At 39.4% G+C, this 21,150-nt stretch overlaps 1 protein-coding gene across 1 annotated transcript; it reads right to left on the bottom strand.

Annotated features, from left to right (window-relative positions):
- Positions 1–6,659: 6,659 nt before the first annotated feature.
- Positions 6,660–8,717, bottom strand: LIPT2 (lipoyl(octanoyl) transferase 2). The gene is made up of 2 exons (XM_011377364.2): positions 8,070–8,717; positions 6,660–7,599 (listed from the first exon to the last, which is right to left on the bottom strand). Exons 1-2 carry the CDS (start codon positions 8,533–8,535, stop codon positions 7,370–7,372), a joined length of 696 nt encoding a protein of 231 aa, XP_011375666.1. The 5' UTR covers positions 8,536–8,717; the 3' UTR covers positions 6,660–7,369.
- Between the last annotated feature and the right edge of the window lie 12,433 nt (positions 8,718–21,150).

Below are 21,150 nucleotides of genomic sequence, written 5' to 3'. Positions count from 1 at the left end.
AGAAGCCTCTCAAAGAAGGCCTAGAAGGAGGGCAGAATTATGACAAAGCTGGAGACAGGTTTCAGTTTAGAATGAGGAATAACTTTCTAACAATCAGAATTATGCAAGAATAGAAAGCTGCTTGCTCCATATCTGGAGATGTGTGAGCAGGGCTGAGTTGATCACTTCACAGACTGGATATTGATATCTGTCAACAAAAGAGCCAATGTGGAGGCTGCAGGGAACTCCTCATAATAACACAGTTATTAAACCACTGCTTCCTCTTAAGTGCTAAGTACTGGGATACGTAGACAAAGAAAATTCCCTGGCTTAGAAAAGCTCACAGGCTAGGTAAATTGAAACAGTATAACACTATGGCCTTATATCAGTGTCTCTTGAATTCGAATAGTGTATAGACCTTTTTAAAAGAGAAAAATTATTGAGGTACTCAGTGCTGACAATCTAAATATGTTCAAATTTAAACACAGTATAAACTCCAATGCAACTGTAAAACTATATCTTTTACAGAGATGATTTTTAATCAATACAAACTTTTATTGAATATGAACAAAAGTAAAAAACTAATAAAAGGCTAATAGCAATACTAATGCTACTGGTCATAACAGATTCTTTTGCACTCAACCTGCCAGTTCCATAGAAGTATTCCAGCTAGTTAAATGGAGAAGGAATGATAGAATCAGAGTTTCACATTTTGCAAATCTCTAATAAAATAATGAATCTGGGGAATGGTCATCACACACACAAAAAAGAGGAAAACAAAGCTATTACATTCCTCTTGACGTAAGAACACACTATCACCAATGAATTAGACTTGCCAAAAAATCATACCTGAATTAGAGCAAGAGACAGAATCTACCTTTCAATCTTCAGGAAGTACATGAGAAAAAGACAAGAAAAAGATGGAGGGTGAACCTACAGATGAAAAGAGACTAAGGGACATTTATGAGACATATGAACCAAATGTAGTGTGTAGACCTTGTTTGTTTGGATCCTGATTTGAAAGCAACTGTAAACAAAGAAAAAAAGAAAAAATTGGAGAAATCTGAATATTAATTGAATATTTTTTGATATCGAAAAAATATTTTTATGTGTGATAATATTATGGTTATGTTTTTTTTTAAGGAGTCCTTATCTTTTGGGAATATATACTGAAATATTTATGTATAAAGCAACATGGTATCTGTGATTTGCTTGACAATAATTCAGAGAAGAGGCAGGAAATGGATACCAATTGGTTTAAATAAACTAAGATCGGCCATGATTTGATGATTATTTTAGCTGCATGATGGGTACATGGGAGTCCACTGTTGTATGATTAAAAGATTTTGTAATAAAAAAAAAAACTTTAAAAATGAAAAAAAATCTAAGATGCTGAACAATAAAATTGAGTCATTTCCCTTGTAGATTGCTGATGGGAGTATAAGTTGGTATAACTTTTATGGAAAGCAATATGACTATCTATTAATATAAAAATGCACATATTCTTTGACTTAGAAAATCACTTCTAGAAATACAACCACTGTACTATGTGTCACAACATACACACACTGATATATGAATTCTCATTGCAGTCTTGTTTGTAAAAGATTAGTAATAACTTAATGTCCTCAGTAGGGTACTAGTGAAATGTTATGATAAATCCGCTGAATGGAATACTCTGTAGTCATTTTTTTTAATGAGGATGTTCTTTGTATACTAATCTGAAGCAATCTCCAACGTGCACTGCTGTGTGTATAGTATGCTACTACATGAAAAAAGAATGTAGGTAATCATATATGCTTATATATGCATAAAATATCTTTGAAGTATATAAGAAAGGCATTTACCATCATCTAGGGCTCCAGCAAAGGGAACTGGGTTTACAGAGGAAAAGGGTAAGGAGCAAGACTTACATTTCAATGCCACCATTTTGTATCCTCTTAATTTTATTCCATGTGCATGCATTACCTATATATATTTTTTAAAAATCTAAATTTTAAAAGAAATAAAAACAAAATTAAGACTTTCAAAAATATAATTATAAAGACTGTAGCAATGTGGGAAAACGTTTATAATATTATGTTTGGTTTAAAAGAATATACAAAATTTTATCCACATAATAATTAAAAGTACACAAAATGTGTCTGTTATGATCAAGTACTGGACACGAATGAAAGGGATGTGTTGTTAGGTGGGAGTGCAAGTGCTGTTTTTTTTAACTTATAGGTATTATAATATGGTACAATAATATGTACGGTAAATTACAATCTATAAAGAAAATTAGCAAAAAGACACCCGACTGGGAGAAGATATTCACTAATGATACATCTGATAAGGGGTTAATATCCAAAATTTATAAAGAACTTATACAACTCAACAACAAAAAAACAATCCATTTTAAATATGGGCAGAAGACCTAAACAGATACTTTTCCAAAGAGGAAATACAGATGGCTAACAGAAATGAAAAGATGCTCAAGGTCACTAATCATTGGAGAAATGCAAATTAAAATCACAATGAGCTATCACCTCACACCTGTCAGAATGGCTATCATCAATAAACCAAAAAACGGCAAGCGTTGGCGAGGATGCGGAGAAAAGGGAACCCTCATACATTGTTGGTGGGATTGCAAATTGGTACAGCTGCTATGGAAAACAGTATGGAGCATTCTCGAAAAATTAAAAATGGATACACCTTTTGACCCAGCAATTGCACTTCTGGGTATTTATCCAAAGAAAAACAAAACAATAATTCATAAAGATCTATGCACTCCAATATATTCATGGCAGCACAATTTACAATAGCCAAGATATGGAAGCAACCTAAATGCCCATCAACAGACAATTAGATAAAGAAATTATGGTTCATATATACAATGGAATGTTACTCAGCCATTAAAAAAAATGAAATCCTACCATTTGCAACAACGTAGATGGACCTAGAGGTTATTATGCTGAATGAAATAAGTCTGACAGAGAAAGATAAATACCATATGATTTCACTTATATGCGGAATCTAAGGAACAAAAAGAACAAACTAATCAAAAACTGACTCATAAATATAGTGGACAATTTGATGACAGACAGAGGGGAAGGGGGTTGGATGGCTGGGAGAATGGGTTGAAGGATTAAAGAAGTACAAATTAGTAGTTGATAGATGGGCATGGGGATGGGGAGCATGGCAGAGGGAATGCAGTTAGCTTTAATATGATGGCTAAGTGGAGGGCCAGGGGAGGGAGGGAGCAATTGGGGGAATCGTTTTATGAACAATATAGATGTCTAACCAATGTACTGTATACTTGAAACTCATTTAAATAAACAAATTTATTTTTAAAAAATTAGATTTAGATTGCAAAAATCTGATTTCCACAGGGTTTTCACAAAGAGATCTTTTCCATGAAATGAAGTGCACCTGGCCACACTGCAAGCTTGCTAGAGGAATAAGGTGCTGGACCAGTCACTGCAGTTGGTCACGGCCTCACATTCATCATTTGTTCACCAGATCCCGGACAATCTGTTTATTTATGGAGGAAAGACTGCACAAACAAAAGAGGATTTCTAGAGGCAGGAAAGCCAGGGTGTTAAATATCCTCCTTCCTATGTTCAACTTCCTTCCTTGAGGAAGGGCCCCCAGCGGGAAACCGGAGATGAGTCTGTCCAGGCAGGAAGGAGTGTCAGGAATCTGCAGCAGAGACCTGACTCAATTCCACGGGCCCAGCAACAGCCAAACCCTAGCCTCCTGCTCAGCATCCTCCCCAGCTCTGCCTGCTCATGGTCTACCTGTTCTTGGAGGCATGTCTCCTCCAGGATGCGTGCCCCACTCTCCCTTCAGAGGCAACTGTGGAAGGATGGAGAGACCCAGACTGGGAACCAGGGACTGACTCTGCCCCTAAGTGCATGAGCTAATTAGCTTCCCTGAGCCTTGGTTTCCATATCCACAAAATAATCCTACCTATCTTGCTGTGCTGCTGGAGGAGTGAGTGAGATTGTCATGTTTTATCATTCTAGGCCCCACCCTACTTCTACTACTTCTCAGTCTCCTTGGCCAGCTCTTCTTCCACTTGTGCTTCACATTTATCAGTCTTCTGCCTTCCTCTTCTCTCTCTGTAGGTTCCCAGACCTAATCACATTGATGCTCCAAATCCACGTACCCATCCTCATCACATTGATGCTCCAAATCCACGTACCCAGTTGCAGTTAGCTCTTTCTGCTTGCATCTCCCACAAGTGTCTCGAACTTACCTAAACGTGAACTCATTGTTTTCCTTTCTAAACTTGGCCCCTCATCCAGTGTTCTGCAACTCAGCAATATTAGCATCCACCCAGTTGCTCAAGCCAGAAACCTGGGCATAGTCCTTAACTCTACTCCAACATTCAATAACAGCCATCTTCCACCATGTGGCCTGGGAAACAGAGAAAGCTGGGTGGAAGCCAGATAGAATGAAGCGAACACACCAAGAAGCCTGGAAGAGAATAGGGGAAAAAAAAGCCTATCTGGGTTCCTAAAGGGCTACATGTTCTGGTTCTGTTCTTGAGCCCAGCTGCAGCCCCACTTTTGGATTTTATGAGACCACCCAGTACATTTTCCAACTATCCTCTGTTTTCTTTGTTTGTTTGTTTGTTTTTGCTTAAGTTAGTTTGAGTTGGGTTTCTATACTTGAAAACACAAGAGTCCTAATTAATATAAACACTGTCAGTCAGAATAGGCTAGGTTATGCTGTGGTATTAAACAACCCCACATTTTGGTTGTCTTTAACTCCACCACATGTCCATCAGCAGCAGGGGGCTCTCCTCAGTGCAGTCCCTCAGGAAGCAGCCACCATCTTGTATGCTGCTGGTCACTGTTTCAGAGGGAAAGAGAAATTTTCAGGGGCCTGACACCAGCAATTCACTGTTCCAGCTTAGAAGTGATGTCACCTCCATTCATAACTCACTGACCAAAACAAGTTACCTGGCCCCACCCAACCACAAGGGGGCCACTAAGTACAATCCTCCCGTGTGCCTGAAATATTTGGTGAATTACATTAATAACCACCATACATTTCCTGCTGCCTATTCTATCCCAAGCTCTAAGCTTAATGAAATTGAGGCTCAGGAAGTTCAGCTAACTCAGCAACTACACCATACACAATGATTCCCAGTGGCCCAGAAGGATGGGAGAGACTGCTGAATTAAAGAATGTATTTAAGAGGGTTAACAGAGTATCTGGTACCATTGAGTAAATGTTTGGTTCTCTCCCAGTCACTGGAGGCATTGAAGAACAGGCTGTATGTTCACTTATTAGGGTTGCTAGAGAGGGTAGCCGAGTACCAGATGGGTAGCAACACTGTGCACAGCCTTTCAACCATGCGAATCTAATTCTACTTTTCCTGGAATAATTATTTCCATTTTTGGCAATAATACTGCAAGGTAATTATTAACTACTCCCCACCTCCATACTCCTACAACAGCACTGGTGGGAAACTAAGGCCTAGAAAAGACATGGGCAAATTATGGGCGAACAAATCACCAATCAGTCAATACTGATAGAATGTCCAAGAGATGTAAAGCATATTGTCCTGAGGTCTTAAGTTGATATTTACAGTAGGAAAAGAGCATGAGAAAGAGGCTTATATCTGGGACTTATTTCTGGCTTTCTCATTTACTGTGTGGCCTTGAGCAAGTTTCTTCCAAAGTCTTGGATTCATATTTATACAATGAGGGGACAGGAATATATCTCTAAAGTCTTTTTCAGCTTGAATAACTGATATAAATTATCTGTAGTCAAAATTCAGACTTCAGATCTGGGAGGACTCACCTTTCTCCTTAAGAGTCAGTGAGGCTACAGAACCCTGGGAGCTCAAAAAGGACTTTAGATATTGTCAAAAGCTGTACTTTCTAATATGGTAGTCACTAACCAGATATGGCTACTGAACATTGAAAGTGTGGTACGTAATGAGGTGTGTTTTAACTGTAAAACACATACTGAATATCTGGATTTAGTAAGAAAAAAGGAATAAAATATTTTTATACTGATAATATTTTGAGTCTGTTGGGTTAATTAAAATGTTACTAAATGTCATATGTTTCTTTTTATTTTCTTAATGTGGCTAGTAGAAAATGTATAATTGTAATGTGGCTCACATTATACTTCTACTGGACGGTGCCTGAATAAGGAGAAAACTGAAGCCCAAAGAGGATAAATAACTTGCCCAGAGCCTAGACTGGAACCAGGGTGACCTGACTTCTCATTCAAGGCTCTTTCCACCCTAACTGCCTGTGGTAGCCAGTCTCCAAGATGGTTGCTAATGATCATCTCCCATCAACCTTGAGTAGTCCTTTCCATACCAAGTAGGGCTCACCTATTATGAGACTGCAGAATTGTGTGTGATTTGCAATGCTGGGTCATAAAAGACATTATGGCTTCCACCTTGTCTCTTTTTGGCATCACTCGCTCTGAGGGAAGCCAGCTGTTGGCTCATAAGACCGTTCAAGTAGCCCTACAGAGTGGCCCACATGGTGGACAACTGAACTCTCCTGTTAACAAGCAGCACCAACCAAGCATGTGAGTGAACCACCTTGGAAGCTGATCCTTCAGCCACAGTCAGGCCTTCATATGACATCTGCCCTAGCTAACATCTTGACTGAACCTTATAACAGACCTTGACCTAGAACCACCCAAGCTTATCCCAAATTGCTGATCCACAGTATATAAGAAATGTTTATTATTTTAAATCATTTTGAAGTGATTTGTTATGCAGCAACAGATAATACACAGCCTTGTAGACTTAGAGATCTCATGTAAGAAAACCTTACTTCTATCTTTGGCATTTGTACAATGTGAGATATTATTCTTGTCTTCCCCCCAGCCTCTGGTCTAGTTCAGACTACCTAACTAAACACAGCTATTAGGCTTGGGGAATCCAACCGGGGAAGACGGGATCCAATTTTATTCTTTAAAGAGGCTTTCTGCGTTTCCCTTTATTGCAGAAAAGTGCCACATCACATCACCTTCACCTGGGCCATTCAGAGATATGATCCCTACAAAATCGAAGGAACTGGAGCCCAGAATTGCCCAATTAAATAGAGTACCGAGGAAGTAATACATAATTGAGAAATGACCCTCTATGACATCTGAGTTTCTCCAAGTTTAGAAAATGCTATTAACAGTGCTAATGCCTTATATTTATATAGCATGTTTTACTTTCATATCTACTATATCTGAAGTAGGTGGGAAAGATACAAACAAGCCAGGCTATATATGGAAACAATGGCTAAGAGCTCTTGATTTTTGCATAGTCCCACGGTGAGTGAATGACAAGGCCAAACCTAAAATCTGGGTTTCAGTGACTCCAAGTTAGCCTTGGTACCTTCCAAGGTAGGATTTCTTGGTTGTGATAACGTGAACGCCCTTCAGTTTGGACTGTCTTCTGAGATCAAGGTGCACTTGTAGGTGTACTTAAAGGCCTCAAGGAAAGATGGTATTACTTCATCCACAGAGACATGCCTTTGGAGCTCCTCACTCAGAGAAGTGACGCCTGTCCCAACCAGCCCACAGGGCACAATGTGTTCAAACCACGTGAGGTCTGTAGAACAGTTCACAGCCTGGCCGTGGGACGTGATGTGCCTTCCACAGCGGACTCCTGCAAGACAAGCCAGATGGTCTTAGAATGGATACTTTCTCTCCCCAGGCTTCAGGGTCTCCCTCACTGTGCTGAGGGAACTGGACTAAATCACTGATTTTCCAACTTAGTTTCTGGAGCACCTAAGGGGTTGTGCACCGATTTGGGGACAAAGTGTGGGGCATGGTATGGAGATTCCAGAAAATATCCTTAACACAGATTCTGTTGCTTAAAAAAAAAAAAAAGTGTGATAACTACCAAGGACCCCTTATTGTCCTGACATTGTGAAGTAACCTGATAATTTTTTTGTGTCTCTCCATTTGGAAAGTTGTACAAAATGACCTCTGAGGGCCCTTTGGCTCTAAATATACTACATCAATGAAGAGACTTAAATGCACAAACGCAGCGGGTAGTTCTGATTCAAAGCCCGCGCCAGATACACCTCCAAGGGTCCAGTCTCTCCAGACCCCGCCCCGCTCCGCGACGCTCACCGATCGCGCAGATCTTGCGCTCGCCCAGCCAGACGCCGGTGTAGGGTGGGGGGCGTGCGCGGGCACCCGGCAGGCCCTGGAGCTCGCACAGACGCACGGCGCACGCCTCCAGCGCCGCCACGTGAGTGCGCAGGCGCAGGCCCAGACGCCGCAAGTCGAGCACCGGGTGACAAAGCAGCTGGCCTGGGCCGTGGAAGGTGGCCAGGCCGCCACGGCCTGTGGCACGCACTTCGGCGCCCAAGGCCCGCAGCCGCGTCGCTTCCTCGGGCGTTAGGCCGCCGCGCAGCCCGGCCGTGTACACGGGCCCTGCGGGCTCGCAGAGCAGAAGTACGCCCGCCTCATTCTCCGACCCGGTTTTGTTGCCTGGCTCCGCCTGCAGCCGCCGCAGCCAGCGGTCTTGCAGGGCCAGCAGCTCAGCATACGGAACCCTACCCAGCCGCACTAGCCGCACAGCGGCTGGTCGCATTGTGCCTGCTGCGGTGTCCGCGAGGCCCCGCCCCTGGCCTGCTCCCGGGGTACGCCAGGAGGGGCGGGGCTTAGGGGCCGCGTCCGGAGCTACTGCTCAGAAGTGCTTATTACAAACTCTTGAGAGACTGTGATCCTAAGACCCAGTGTCTCTTCCATTCAATCATTTCAGCAGCCAGCATTTAGAGCCTGCTTGTACCCTAGGCGCTTGGTACAGTGGTGCAATGTATGGGGAAAAAATATCTGTTCTGGTAAGCTTACATTATAATAAGCATTAAATAAATAAGGTTATTTAAAATACTGATAACTGCTATGACAAGTAAAATATAACAGTAATATGAGATCACCAAGGAAGCGTCTGAGAAGGAGGTTAACATGCAGAAGGTTTATTAGAGGTGGAGGGTGAGGATGTACTTTCAAGACAACGCCTGTAAGAGTGACGGAAGCAGGGTTAGGCAGAGGGAGGAGCTGAACAATCAGCAGAGGCCTGTAGCAATCCCAAAGAGTGATCCGTGGCTGGGATGACCTTTCGGAGTCGTTCCAAATTAAAGAAGAAGGCTAGAAATTTATATTCTTGTATTTACCACCGATAGAGGCTATATCTGGCGTGGCGCTGTTATTAGGCAAGGCTGCTTCCTTTGGTGGAGGGCGATTCCCAGAGAGAAATGATGAGCCATGAGCAACCTACTCCCAGAAGTTGGCAGAATGACTGGCTAGGTCCTGAGGGTGGATCTGGATCATAGTATTCATAATGTTGTATTGAGTGTCATTTAGGCCCATTGCTAGGTGAAAAGGATATACAAGGCTTTCCCACCTCAGTAATCATAATAGCATGATAGAACCCAGTTTTTATGTCCTCAGTCTATCTTCTGAATCTGCCTTCTAAGTTGTAGCCAAGGATCGTTCAATTGAAAAAAGAATGAAAAGAAAGCAGAAAAGTATAGAGAATAAGTACCGAGAATAATATAACAAGTTATTGTTTACCCACCATCCAGCCTTGTCAAATTTTAATATTTTATTATTTTTGCTCGTCTTTTAATTTTAGAAACTAATAACATTGATCGCACCCATAGTTATCTGAAAGACATTTCATAAATACATAAAAATCCTAAGCAAATATCAAATTGAATCCAGCATTGTATAAAAAGATTAATACATCATGATGAAGTAGTGTTTATCCCAGGAATGCAAGGTTGGCTTAACATTCTAAAACCAAAGAATAGAATTTATCATAAGGGAGGAAAACCATATGATTATTTTTCATAGATGCAGAAAAAGCAGTTGCCAAAAATCAGCACCTACTGTGACTAAAACTCTTAGCAAACTAAGAAGAGAAATCCCCCAATCTGATGAAAGGTATTGTGTCAATCAGGGTTCAGATGAAAGAGAAACCACATGGGTAATATTTTAATTAAATTTTTTATTTTGAGAAAATTGTAGACTCACATTGCAGTTGCAAGGAATAATACAGAGTGAGCTTGTGTACCCTTTACCCAGATTCCCCCAGTGGTAATGTCTTGCCACTTCCACATAGGATATTGATGGTGATACAGTCAAGACACAGAACATTTACACCACCACAAGCATCCCTCATCTTGCTCTTTTATATCTACATTACTACTTAACTCCTGGCAAACACTAATCTGTGTTATATAAATGTTACATAAACTTTCGGAATTGGAATTTTTTACTCAGCATGATTTTCTGGAGATTCATCCATGTTGTCACTTTTATCGGTAGTACATTTCTTTTTATTGATGAGTAGTATTCCATGGTATGGATGTACCACAATTTGATTAACCATTCACCTATTGAGGAATAATTAGGTTATTTCCAGTTTTCAAATATCCTGAAAAAAACTGCTGCAAACATTAGTGTACAGGTATTTTGTGTGAACATAAGTTTTCATTTCTCTGGAATAAATGCCCAGGAGTGCAATTGCTGGGTCATATGTTAGCTGCATGTTTAGTTTTTCAAGAAACTGCCAAATTGGTCTCCAGAATAACCGTACTATTTTATATTCTCACTAGGCATATATACATATATGCAGTTTATCAGCATTCTCGCCAGCTTTTGGCATTGGTCACTATTTTTTATTTTACACATTTTGATAGATGTATAGTGATATTTCATTGTGATTTTAATTTGTATTTTCCTAATGGCTAATGATGTTGAACATCTTTTCACGTGCCTTTTTTTCATCTGTATATCCTCTTCAGCGAAATGTCCATTAATGTCTTTTGCCCATTTTCTAATTGATTGTGTTTTTTTTACTGAATTTTGAATGTTATATTCTAAATACTGGTCCTTTGTCAGATATGTAGTTTGTTAAATAATTTCTCGTACTCTTTGGCTTATATTTTCATCCTTTTAACAGGTTCTCTTACAGAGCAAAAGTTTATAATTGTGATAAAGTCCAATTTATGCACTTTTCCTCTTATGGATCATGCTTTTGGTCTAAGAAGTCTTTGCCTAGCCCTAGATCTTAAGGACTTTCTCTTGTATTTTTCTCCAAGTTTTGAAACTTTGATCTTTTTCTTCTGTGGATGTCCCATTGCTCTGTCACCATTTGTTCAAAAGGCTGTGTTTCCTCCATTTAATTGCTTTTACACGTTTGTCAGAAACCAGTTGGGCATATTTGTGTGGGCCAATTTCATGCTTTCTAGAATGGAGCTTAGATAATTGATTCAAGATATTTCCTTTTTTCTAGTGTATGTATTTAGTGCTTTAAAATTTTCCCTGTCAGTGTGACTTTAGCTGTATCCCACAAAGTTTGATATGTTTTGTGTTTATTTACATTTAATTTGATGTATTTTTTATTTTCCTCAAGATTTCTTCTTTGACCCATGGATTATTTTGAAATATGTTTGTTATTTTTTGTTTGTTATATATTGAGGTATTTTATTATCTTTATGTTACTGATTTCTCATTTAGTTCCATTGTAGATAGAGAACACACTCTGTATGATTCCACTTACTTAAAATTTGGGGTGTTTTTGATGGCACAGTATATGGTCTATCTCAGTATATGTTCTGTGGACACTTTAAAAGAATGTATATTCTGATGTCGTTGGGTGCAGTGTTCTATAATTGTTAATTGGAATATGTTGGTCAATGGTGTTGATGAGTTTGACATACTTGATGCTTTCCTGTCTAGTTGTTCTACCAATTGTTCAGAGAGGAGTATTGAAGTCTCCAACCATTATTGTGGATTTAACTATTTCTCCTTTGTTTTTTCCAGAAAATCAGTTTTTGCTTCACATATTTTGCAGCTCTGTTGTTCGGTGCATATCCATTTATGATTGTTATGTCTTCTTGGTGAATTGACCCTTTTATCATTTTTTAATGTTATTCTTTGTCTCTGATAATTTTTTTTGCACAGTTTACTTTATCTGATGTTATTGTAGCCATTCCTGCTTTCTTTTGATTGATTTTGCATTATATATCTTTTAAAATTCTTTTACTTTCAATCTGCCTTTATTGTCATATTTAAAGTGAGTTTCTTCTAGACAGCATAGTTAGGTAATTCTTCTTTTTTTCCACTTTGCCAATCTCTGTCTTTTAAATTGTATATTTAGTCCATTTAGATTTAATGTAATTTTGACATACAAAGGCTTAAGCCTGACTCTCTCTTTCTGTGTGTGTGTGTGTGTGTGTGTGTGTGTGTGTGTATTCTTTGTTTATTATTTCTCTATTTTCTTTTTCCTGTCTACCTTTACTTCACACCAGGGAAATGTAAATTAAAACCACAATGAAATTCCATTACACATTGACCAGAATGGCTAAAATTAAAAATACTGAAAACATCAAGTATTAGCAAGGTTGTGGAGCAACCAGAACTCTCATACATTGTTGGTGGCAGTGTAAAGTGGTAGAAACACTTTTGGTAAAGGTCTGGCATTTCTTATGAAACTAAACATACACCTATTATATTACCCAGTTTTAACCCTACAAATTTATCCATGATAAAAACATTTACACCACAAAATATTTGTACAACAAAGTTCATTGCAACTATATTCATAATACTCCCAAACTGGAAATAACTCAGTTGTCTATCAATAAGAGAATGTATATACTGTGGTGTATTCATCCAATCCTGGAATACTGTTCAGTAATTAAAATAGACAAACCATCTTCCCTGAGTAGCATAGTGTGTGGTTCACAACAGTCTCAAGCACTGTGACTATGCTAAGCACTTCATAAATTTTATTTAATCCTTTCCAGCTCTGTGAGGTAGTCACTATTATTGCTAAGTTCCATGTATATTTTTTTTTATTTAATCTGTACGACCAAGCTCATAGATACAGAGAGCATTTTGATGGTTGTTCAGTTAAAGGGAGTTGGGGAATGAGTTGAGGAGGGAGGGGATTAAGAGGTACAAATTAGTAGTTACAAAATAGTCATTGGGGTGTAAACTAACATAGGGAATATAACATAGGAATAACATTGTAATAACTATGTATGGTGTCAGATGGGTATGAATTTATCAGGGGTGATCATTTCATAAGTTACATACATGTCTAATAATTATGTTTTACACCTGAAACTAATATTATATTGTATGTCAACTGTAATTAAAACATAAAAAATTATTTAAAAAAACAACATAACATGATTTTGCTGAAATGAAGGCAAGAAAAAATTTTATGAAATACAAAATCAATTATGAATCATATATTTTTACTCACATATTACTGTCCATCAATAGAATGGCATTAAATTTAGTCATCTTTGATATTTGCCTACTTTCAATCATAAAGAAATCATAGCTTTTGAGCAAAAGAAGCCATGCACAAAAGAGTGCATACTATATAATTCCATTTATATGAAGTCCTGGAACAAGTATAACTAATCTATAATAATAGAAATTAGATGGGTGGTTGCCTGGGGCAGAGGGGAGGGGAAATCGATTGCAAATAGCATAAGAAAGCTTTCTTAGGTAGTGGAAATATTCCCTATCTTTAGTTGATTGGTGTGTGGTTACACAGTGTATACATTTGTCAAAACTCGAACAGTGCACTTAAAATGTGTACATTTTATTTGTAGAATATACGTCAATGAACTTAAGAAGACTATCTTTTAATAAATAAATAACTTAATTTGATGTATAACTTTTAAATACTTAGACTTATGGTATGTGAGCCCCATTGTATTTTTCTTGGGCTTTAGGGATGATGCTACAGTTTCTGGGAAGAGTACCTGGGCAGATGGGGGTACCGTTACTGAGATCAGGAAAGCATGGGAGGGTTGGGTTTTGTAGCGGCAGGACTGATATGCAGCTGGTGAGGTTCAGGACTGCAATGCTGTAGTACTGGTTGTGCCCGTTGGGAAAACTGCTGCTGCTCTGAGCCCCCTTACTCCCCCAGCTGCCTGATCTTTCCCCTGGGACCCTCAGATCCGCCTACTCTTCAGCAACTAAAGGATTAACACCTGGTACAGCGATGGTCCTTCAGGATGCTGATCCCAAACCCTGAGAACCTGTTTGTGCCTGTGCCTTTTTAATATCACTGTTGGTAGGATTGGGTAAGAGAGCATACAAGTCAGGGTTCACTATGGGAAATAGGAAGTTAGAGATGACTATAAGGCATGCAAGTGTAAATGTCTACACAATATTATATATATGGATAGAAGTCGAGAGGGGAGATCTGGGCTGCAGATGGAGATTGTTGGCTTCCCATTGCCGACAGAATCCAGTCCAAACTTTTTAGGTTGGCACTTCAGGCCTTTATCATCCAGCCTCCACCTATCTTTCCATCTCCTGCCACCTCCCTTCCAGGACCCCTGCCATCTTGCTGCTTCCTGATTACTCTGCGTTGTAGAACATGCTATTCTCTCTGCCTGGAATGTCCTACTATGTCTTTTCCACCCTCCTCCTCATCCTTCAGGGCTCAGCTCATTTGTCTCATCTTCCCAAGGCCTCCTGCCTCATGCTCAGCCCTCTATGGCCCTACACATAGAGAGCACCCTGCCTTGTATACCTCTGTTCAGATCCCTGACTCCCACACTGGGCTAACAGCTCCTGTACATCAGGACAGGGTCTGGTGGCTCTCTGGGCCTATCAGATGCCCTGATATAGAGCAATTTTCCAGTAAATATTGAAGGAATGGATGGCAAAACAGTTTTGACTATATTAACCACAGCCATATCCTCACTTCATAGCCTCTGTGCATGCAGAGTCACACATTTAGACAAACTAACATTGGTCTTCTCGAAAGAATAGGCTCTTTAAAGGCAAAGACCACTCCTTCCACATCACTTCTCACTGTCTTACGGCCTGAGACAGAGCACACAAATGGAAATAATGAAAGAGCCTGGTCAGACAGAATTGAATCTCTACCTAGACTCTGTTGAGCTGAGTGACCTTGGGGAAGTTACTTAACCTTTGAGCCTCAGATTTCTCGGGTGTAAGAATGGAGATAACAGTACCTACCTCAAAAGGTGGATGTGAGGACTGAATGAAATAATGTATATGAAAGTATACAGTGGTTACAAGGGGTTGGGGGAAGGGAACCAGGAGTTATTAATGGATACAGAGGTTCACTTTGGGATAATGAAAGAGTTTTGAAGATAGATAGTGGTGATGGTTGTGTACCAATTTACGTGTACTTAATGCCACTGAACTGTACACTTAAAAATGGGTTAAATGGTAAATTTTGTTATATATATTTTACTACGATAAACATACTAAATAAATAATAAACATCCCGAGTAAAATAAGCCAGACTCTCTCCCCCTCTCACAAAAAAGCCTGGTCCCTGTACACAGTGGATGATCCATGTGTCTGAGTGTTGTTCCTTCTTATTTCTGGATTTCTCTTTATCTAGGTTCCAGGGCCTTGAACAGGAGGTAAGACGGGTGTCGAGAGAGGAAGTGATTAAATGTTGAACGAGGATCTGGTGCTTGTGAGGTCAAAGCCAGGACGGCCCGCTGGGAAGGCCAGGCATGAAGAGGCAGGCTGCCTCCCTGCCTGGAAGGAAGAAGGATGTCCGGGGTTAGGGATGACACCAGTGATTTTGGCCATGGGAAAGAAGTGAGATATCTAAAATAAGGAGGAAAGGCGGGTGGGAGTTGCAGGATGTCCATATCGACCTGTGTTACAAAAATAAATGTTTCTGGAAGTAAATACATACGTAAATAAAAAAGTACAGATTTTTTTTTAAAGTCCCCAAATCCATGTTCTTGGTCTATGTTACCAAGGACGAGGGAAGCATAATAAGCTGAAAGGGGAAACAAAGAGATTTTAGATTCTGGCGGCTGTGGGGAAATTACAAATGAGTTCTGACGCTATCTTTGTTTCTTTTTCATTATGAAAAATACCTTGCCTGACATGGGCACCCTGCCACCATTGGGAGAACCGTGAGAATCCAGTTTATTCCCAAAACATTGCCATGGGGAGATGAGGTCACAAGGGAACATTGCTTTCTCCCAAGGCAGCCCTCACCAAAAATAAATAAATGAATAAATGATAAATAAATAAATCTCTTGAAAAAAACCCTGGAATGAGAACTAGAACACATGGACTTTGGTCTGGTGCTTTTACATTTTAGCTGGGTACCCTGGGGCAAGTCATTTTTCCTCTCTGCATATTAGTTTTTGTCATCTCACAGATGCTTCTATCTCTAGCATTTTGAGTCTAGGATATATTTTTTTCAAGCCCTTGAAAAGAACAATAGTGAGAGTTGGAAAGAGTTAAAAAAAACGCCGAGGTGGATGGTGGAGTAGAATCTCCCAGAGCTAGAAGAGAAGTCGCTTAGTTCATTCAGTTATCCATTCATTCATTCATTTATGCATTTAGTATTCCTCTCTAAGAAAATACCCTGTGGTTGGCCCTGTGTAGGGAAGTGAGGACCAGAAATGGATCAGTCTCAGTTTCTACCTTCACAAGCTTACAATCTAAGGGATAGAGGGAATGATCTGGGGGCAAGGCAAGAGAGTAAATGAATACCACTGGGGACTATGGGGCTGGAGACTGGGCATATAGGGTATGGTAAGGATGTAGAGTGGGCAAGACTCACTTGTGGAGGCCATTAAGGGCTTCCAGAAGAAGAATTCACTCAAAGGATAAGTAGAAAGTCACCAGGCAGATAAAGGGGAAAACATCCAAACAGCATATGAGCAAGTGGGTGACCCAGTCATTCCTATTCGAAGGGATGCTGCTCCTGTGCCAACTGAAAGTCAAATGGGGCCTGGATGTACTGTCAAAATGAAGATCTAGAAGTTTAACAGAAAACTGTGGTGGGAGGAACAGTGCTATGGGCATCTCAGACTCAAAAGAACTGTGCCATAGTTAGGTTTCAGATGTGATCCTCTGTCACATTAAATTTAAATGTTTATTTGAATTTTATAGGGTTAATAGTTTTGCTTATTTTTCCTTTGCCTTGGTTTAGAGTTGTAAAAGAACTATAAACACAGGAATATATATGCTGAGTTTTGTGCTTATAAATATGTAAATGGCACTAACATAATTTAAGTCAAATTTGGGGTGAGTCTGTGGGAATTTTAAATGGGCCTATCCATTATTTGAGTTTGAGAAACATTCTATTAGGTACTTGGTGAATAATTCGCATTGTTAAGAATTTCTTCTTCAGTCTAACAGGAGCCTTTCCTGGGGCCACCTAAGATCAAAATGACTTTCAGAAAGATGAGCCTATTATTATGTAGTTCAAAAAAAAAAAAAGATACACAGAGTCTAGGAGGTAACTGCATCTTCCAGGATTAGGCACATCTGATATTTACTTTGCCATTTTCCAGTGCCCCCCAATGTGTACCTTCTGCTGCAGCCATGCCAAAGAGGTTGACACACTAGCAGTGTTTACTAAGCAATTTGGGCAAAATCCTTAGTTTCTCCAAGCTCCAGGTCCCTAATCTGTAAAACGGTCATGCTAATAAAAATTTACATATCAGGGCAGTTGTGAGGATTTAGTTGTGAGGATTTATTATTATCGTATTCCTGGAATACAATAATAATAGTTCTAATAGCCACCATTAATGCTAAACACATTTCCTACTTCATCTTACTTCGTCTCCCCAACAAGTCTGCGTGGATGGTCTATCTCAATTTTATATCTCGAGAAACAGGCTCAGAGAAGTGAAGGGAATTTACACAAATGGCCGAACTGGGATTCAAACCCAACTCAACCATGCAAATGGCCTTTGCTTGTGACCATTGACCCAAATACTCACATCCTGCCAACTCCACCTATGGAAATCCTGCCTTTTTTTTTTAAGTTATTTTATTTTTTTAATTCTTTAATATTACCACATATTTGACCCCTTTTACCCCATCTACCTCCCTTCTCCTCCCTCCTCCCCGCTACCCTCTGGTAACCACTAGTCTATTGTCTACGTCCATGAGTCTCTGTTTGTTTGTCCTGTTTGTTTGTTACTTTTAGGTTTGTATCCCACATATAGGTGATATCATGTGGTTTTCAATGTTTTCTGCCTGCCTTTTAACAGTTCTTACCAGAATTAAGCTCCCCTCTTGTGTGCTTGGCCACCTTTGCTTGGCTTCATGGAATTCACAGGAATTTAATCTAACTTTGATCGTTTAGGGTCACTTTAACAAGGACACACCCGCTGGGTGGTGGGGGCTAGGGACACATTATCTAGGGTCCGGAACACTCAGACGTTCTCTGGCCCTGAGCCCCCACCCAGTGAAGTCACCTCCATCCAGAGCCCCTTCTCAGAAAACCCCACCACTCCTTTTCCTTGTCCGGGTTCCCAGGGGCTCACTTGAGTGTTTATTGTGGAATTGAATAGAATTGAGCTGGAGACTTGGGCTCCAGCTCCTGCCTTGTGACTGCAGTGTCTGATTTGGACAAATCATTTGAACTCTCTGGGCCTCACACTCTGTAAAATGGGGTAGAGGTGTGTGTGGAATGGGTGCTTGGTGAAATCCTACACATCTTTAACATTATATAATTCTAAAGTTGTAGCCAGAGCGTCAGCATGAGACCTGTGGCCAGATTAAGCTTCTTGGAGCAGGGCATTTCCTGAGATTATGTTTACTGTAGTATATCTTCATGAATTGTAACAAGAAGGGGAAGAAATGGATATTGAAGATTAAACTTACCATAGTCCTATTCGCCTTCCAAGGAATGCCATATTCGTCAGTAGATAAAAGATTTTATCTAGAAAAATACCATGATCAACCTTTTGGGATGTGAAAAGTGAGCCTTTCTCTCTCACCCCTTGAATGGGTATGATCTGGAAGGGGAGAGCAAAACAAAGAAAGGTATAAATTGTATTGCACAAGAGAATAATGAGAGTTTCAGTATTATTCATAGACAGTTTGAGGGACTAGAAGGTAAGAAGCTTAAGAACAGGAGGGGTATATGAACTTAGGAAGAAAGAGTTAGCCAGTGGGGAAATCCTTGTGACAGTGAATGGCTGATAAATCTTTAAAGAAGTAGCATTTGGCATTCGGTTTCTTTCTTGTCTATGTTATAATCACTCTCCATCACCTGTAACTCTTCAGTAATAGCCTTGTGTTAGTGCCACTTTGGGAAAAAGGAGGATGGGGGTGGGTGGTGGGTGGTGGGAAGCTGGGTGTGGTGTCCAGTGTGGAGCAAAGCCAGTCAGAAACAGAGTGCTGCAAGGGCTGAGGCAATGGTCAGAAACAGGATACAGCAGAGCTGCTGTAACAATTCAGTGCAACCCAGACTGAGTAGAAGAAGGTAAAATACCTCCCAAAACTCTTGGAAATATTGGGGAGGACTATGAATTTCTGCAGTATATGCTATGAAGAATTGATTCGTTTTACTTTTTATTCTTTAACTTTATTGAGGTACAATTGACATACAAGAAACTATACACACTTAAAATGCATGATTTGATAAGTTTCGATATATGTATACACCTGTGAAACCATCATTGCAGTTATGATAATGAACATTTCCATTGCCCCTAAAAGTTTCCTTTTGCCCCTTTGCACTCCCTCCGATCCTTTCATCTATTCCCAAACAACCGCTAATCTGCTTTCTGTCACTATAGATTAGTTTGTATTTTCAAGAATTATATGTAGATGGATTCACAGAGTTTGTGTGCTTTTTGTATGGCTTCTTCCACTTCACAATTATTTTGAGAGTCATCTATGTTATAGCATGCACCAATAACTAATTTATTTCTTTGTATTACTGGGTCATATTCCATTTTATGGATATATCATGGTTTGTTTATCCATTTACCCGTTGATGGACATTTGAGTTCTTCCTAGTTTGGAACTATTACAAATCAAGCTGCTACGAACATTTGTATACAAGTCTTTCTATGGGTATATGCTTTCATTTCTCTTGGGAAAATATGTAGGAGCAAAATGGTTGTATCATATGGTAGGAGTATGTTCAGTTTTTTTAAGCAATTGCTAGAATGTTTTCCAAACTAGTTGTACCATTTTATATTCTTACTAGCAGATTTTGAAAGCTACAATTGCACTACATCTTCACCAACAGTTGGTATAGTCAATCTTTTAATTTTAACCATTCTAATAGATATGTAGTGGTATTTCATTATGGACTTAATTTTTATTTCCCTAATGACTAACAATGTTGAACATCTTATTTGCCATCTGTATTATTCAAGGTTCCAGAGAAACAATCAATATGTTATGTGTGTGTGTGTATACATATATACATATATATGTTACATGTTATATGATATGTATACGTGTGTATACACACACATGTATATGTGTGTATACACACATATACATATCATATAACATGTAACATATATGTATGTATGCACACACACACATACATATCATATAACATGTAACTTTTTGAACATATGGAATACATTGAGAACAACAATTTTAATGTCCTTTCCAGCTAATTCAACATCTGTGTCTGTTCTGGGTCAATTTTAATGGCTTGATTCTTCTCATTATGAGTCACATTTTCCTGTCTCCTTGCACTTCTCCTAATCATTGATTAGATGTCAGACATTGTGATTTCTGTCTTGTTGAGTGCTGGATATTTTGTCCTATAAATATTTTTTAGCTTTCTGAAATACAGTTAGGTTACTAAGAAACTATTTGATCCTCTTGAATCTTGTCTTTATGATTTTTAGGTGGATCAGGAGTGGTCCACCTAAATTATTTCCACTAGTGAGTCAAGACCTTCCTGGTTACTCCATCCAATGCCCCATGAAATGTAATTTTTTCCAGTCTAGCTGGTGAGAAGTACTGGCCACTGTCACCTCTAGTCCATTTGGGTGTTTTTTTTCCCCCCTGGCCCTGGTAGTTTCCTCACATGCCTGCACTGATCATTGCTCAGGTGAAAGACTCAAGATATTCTGCACATCTCTGGAGTTCTATCTGGATGAAATTCTCTCCTCCCTGTTCAGTGACTTGTGAACTCTAGCCATTCCTCCCTATTGAAAATTTGAAAAATCACTGCATAATACAATCAATGAACATATTAATAGGAATATTAATTGAGCAGCTGTAATTTCTGAATGAAGAAACCAAGCTTAGAGAACTTAAGTAATTTATCTAAGGTCACTAAAACAGAGGTAGTATGTCTCTAGCATCCACATTTTAAGCCGTTATGTTTGAGAAAGTTTCAGGAGGTATAAACCAAGAAAATAAAAATAATATGGCGACACACATGTGC

This window comes from Pteropus vampyrus, unplaced genomic scaffold, assembly GCF_000151845.1.
Source record: "Pteropus vampyrus isolate Shadow unplaced genomic scaffold, Pvam_2.0 Scaffold311, whole genome shotgun sequence".
NCBI classification, from domain to species: Eukaryota; Metazoa; Chordata; class Mammalia; order Chiroptera; family Pteropodidae; genus Pteropus; species Pteropus vampyrus.
This window is presented reverse-complemented; position numbering and strand designations above follow the sequence as displayed.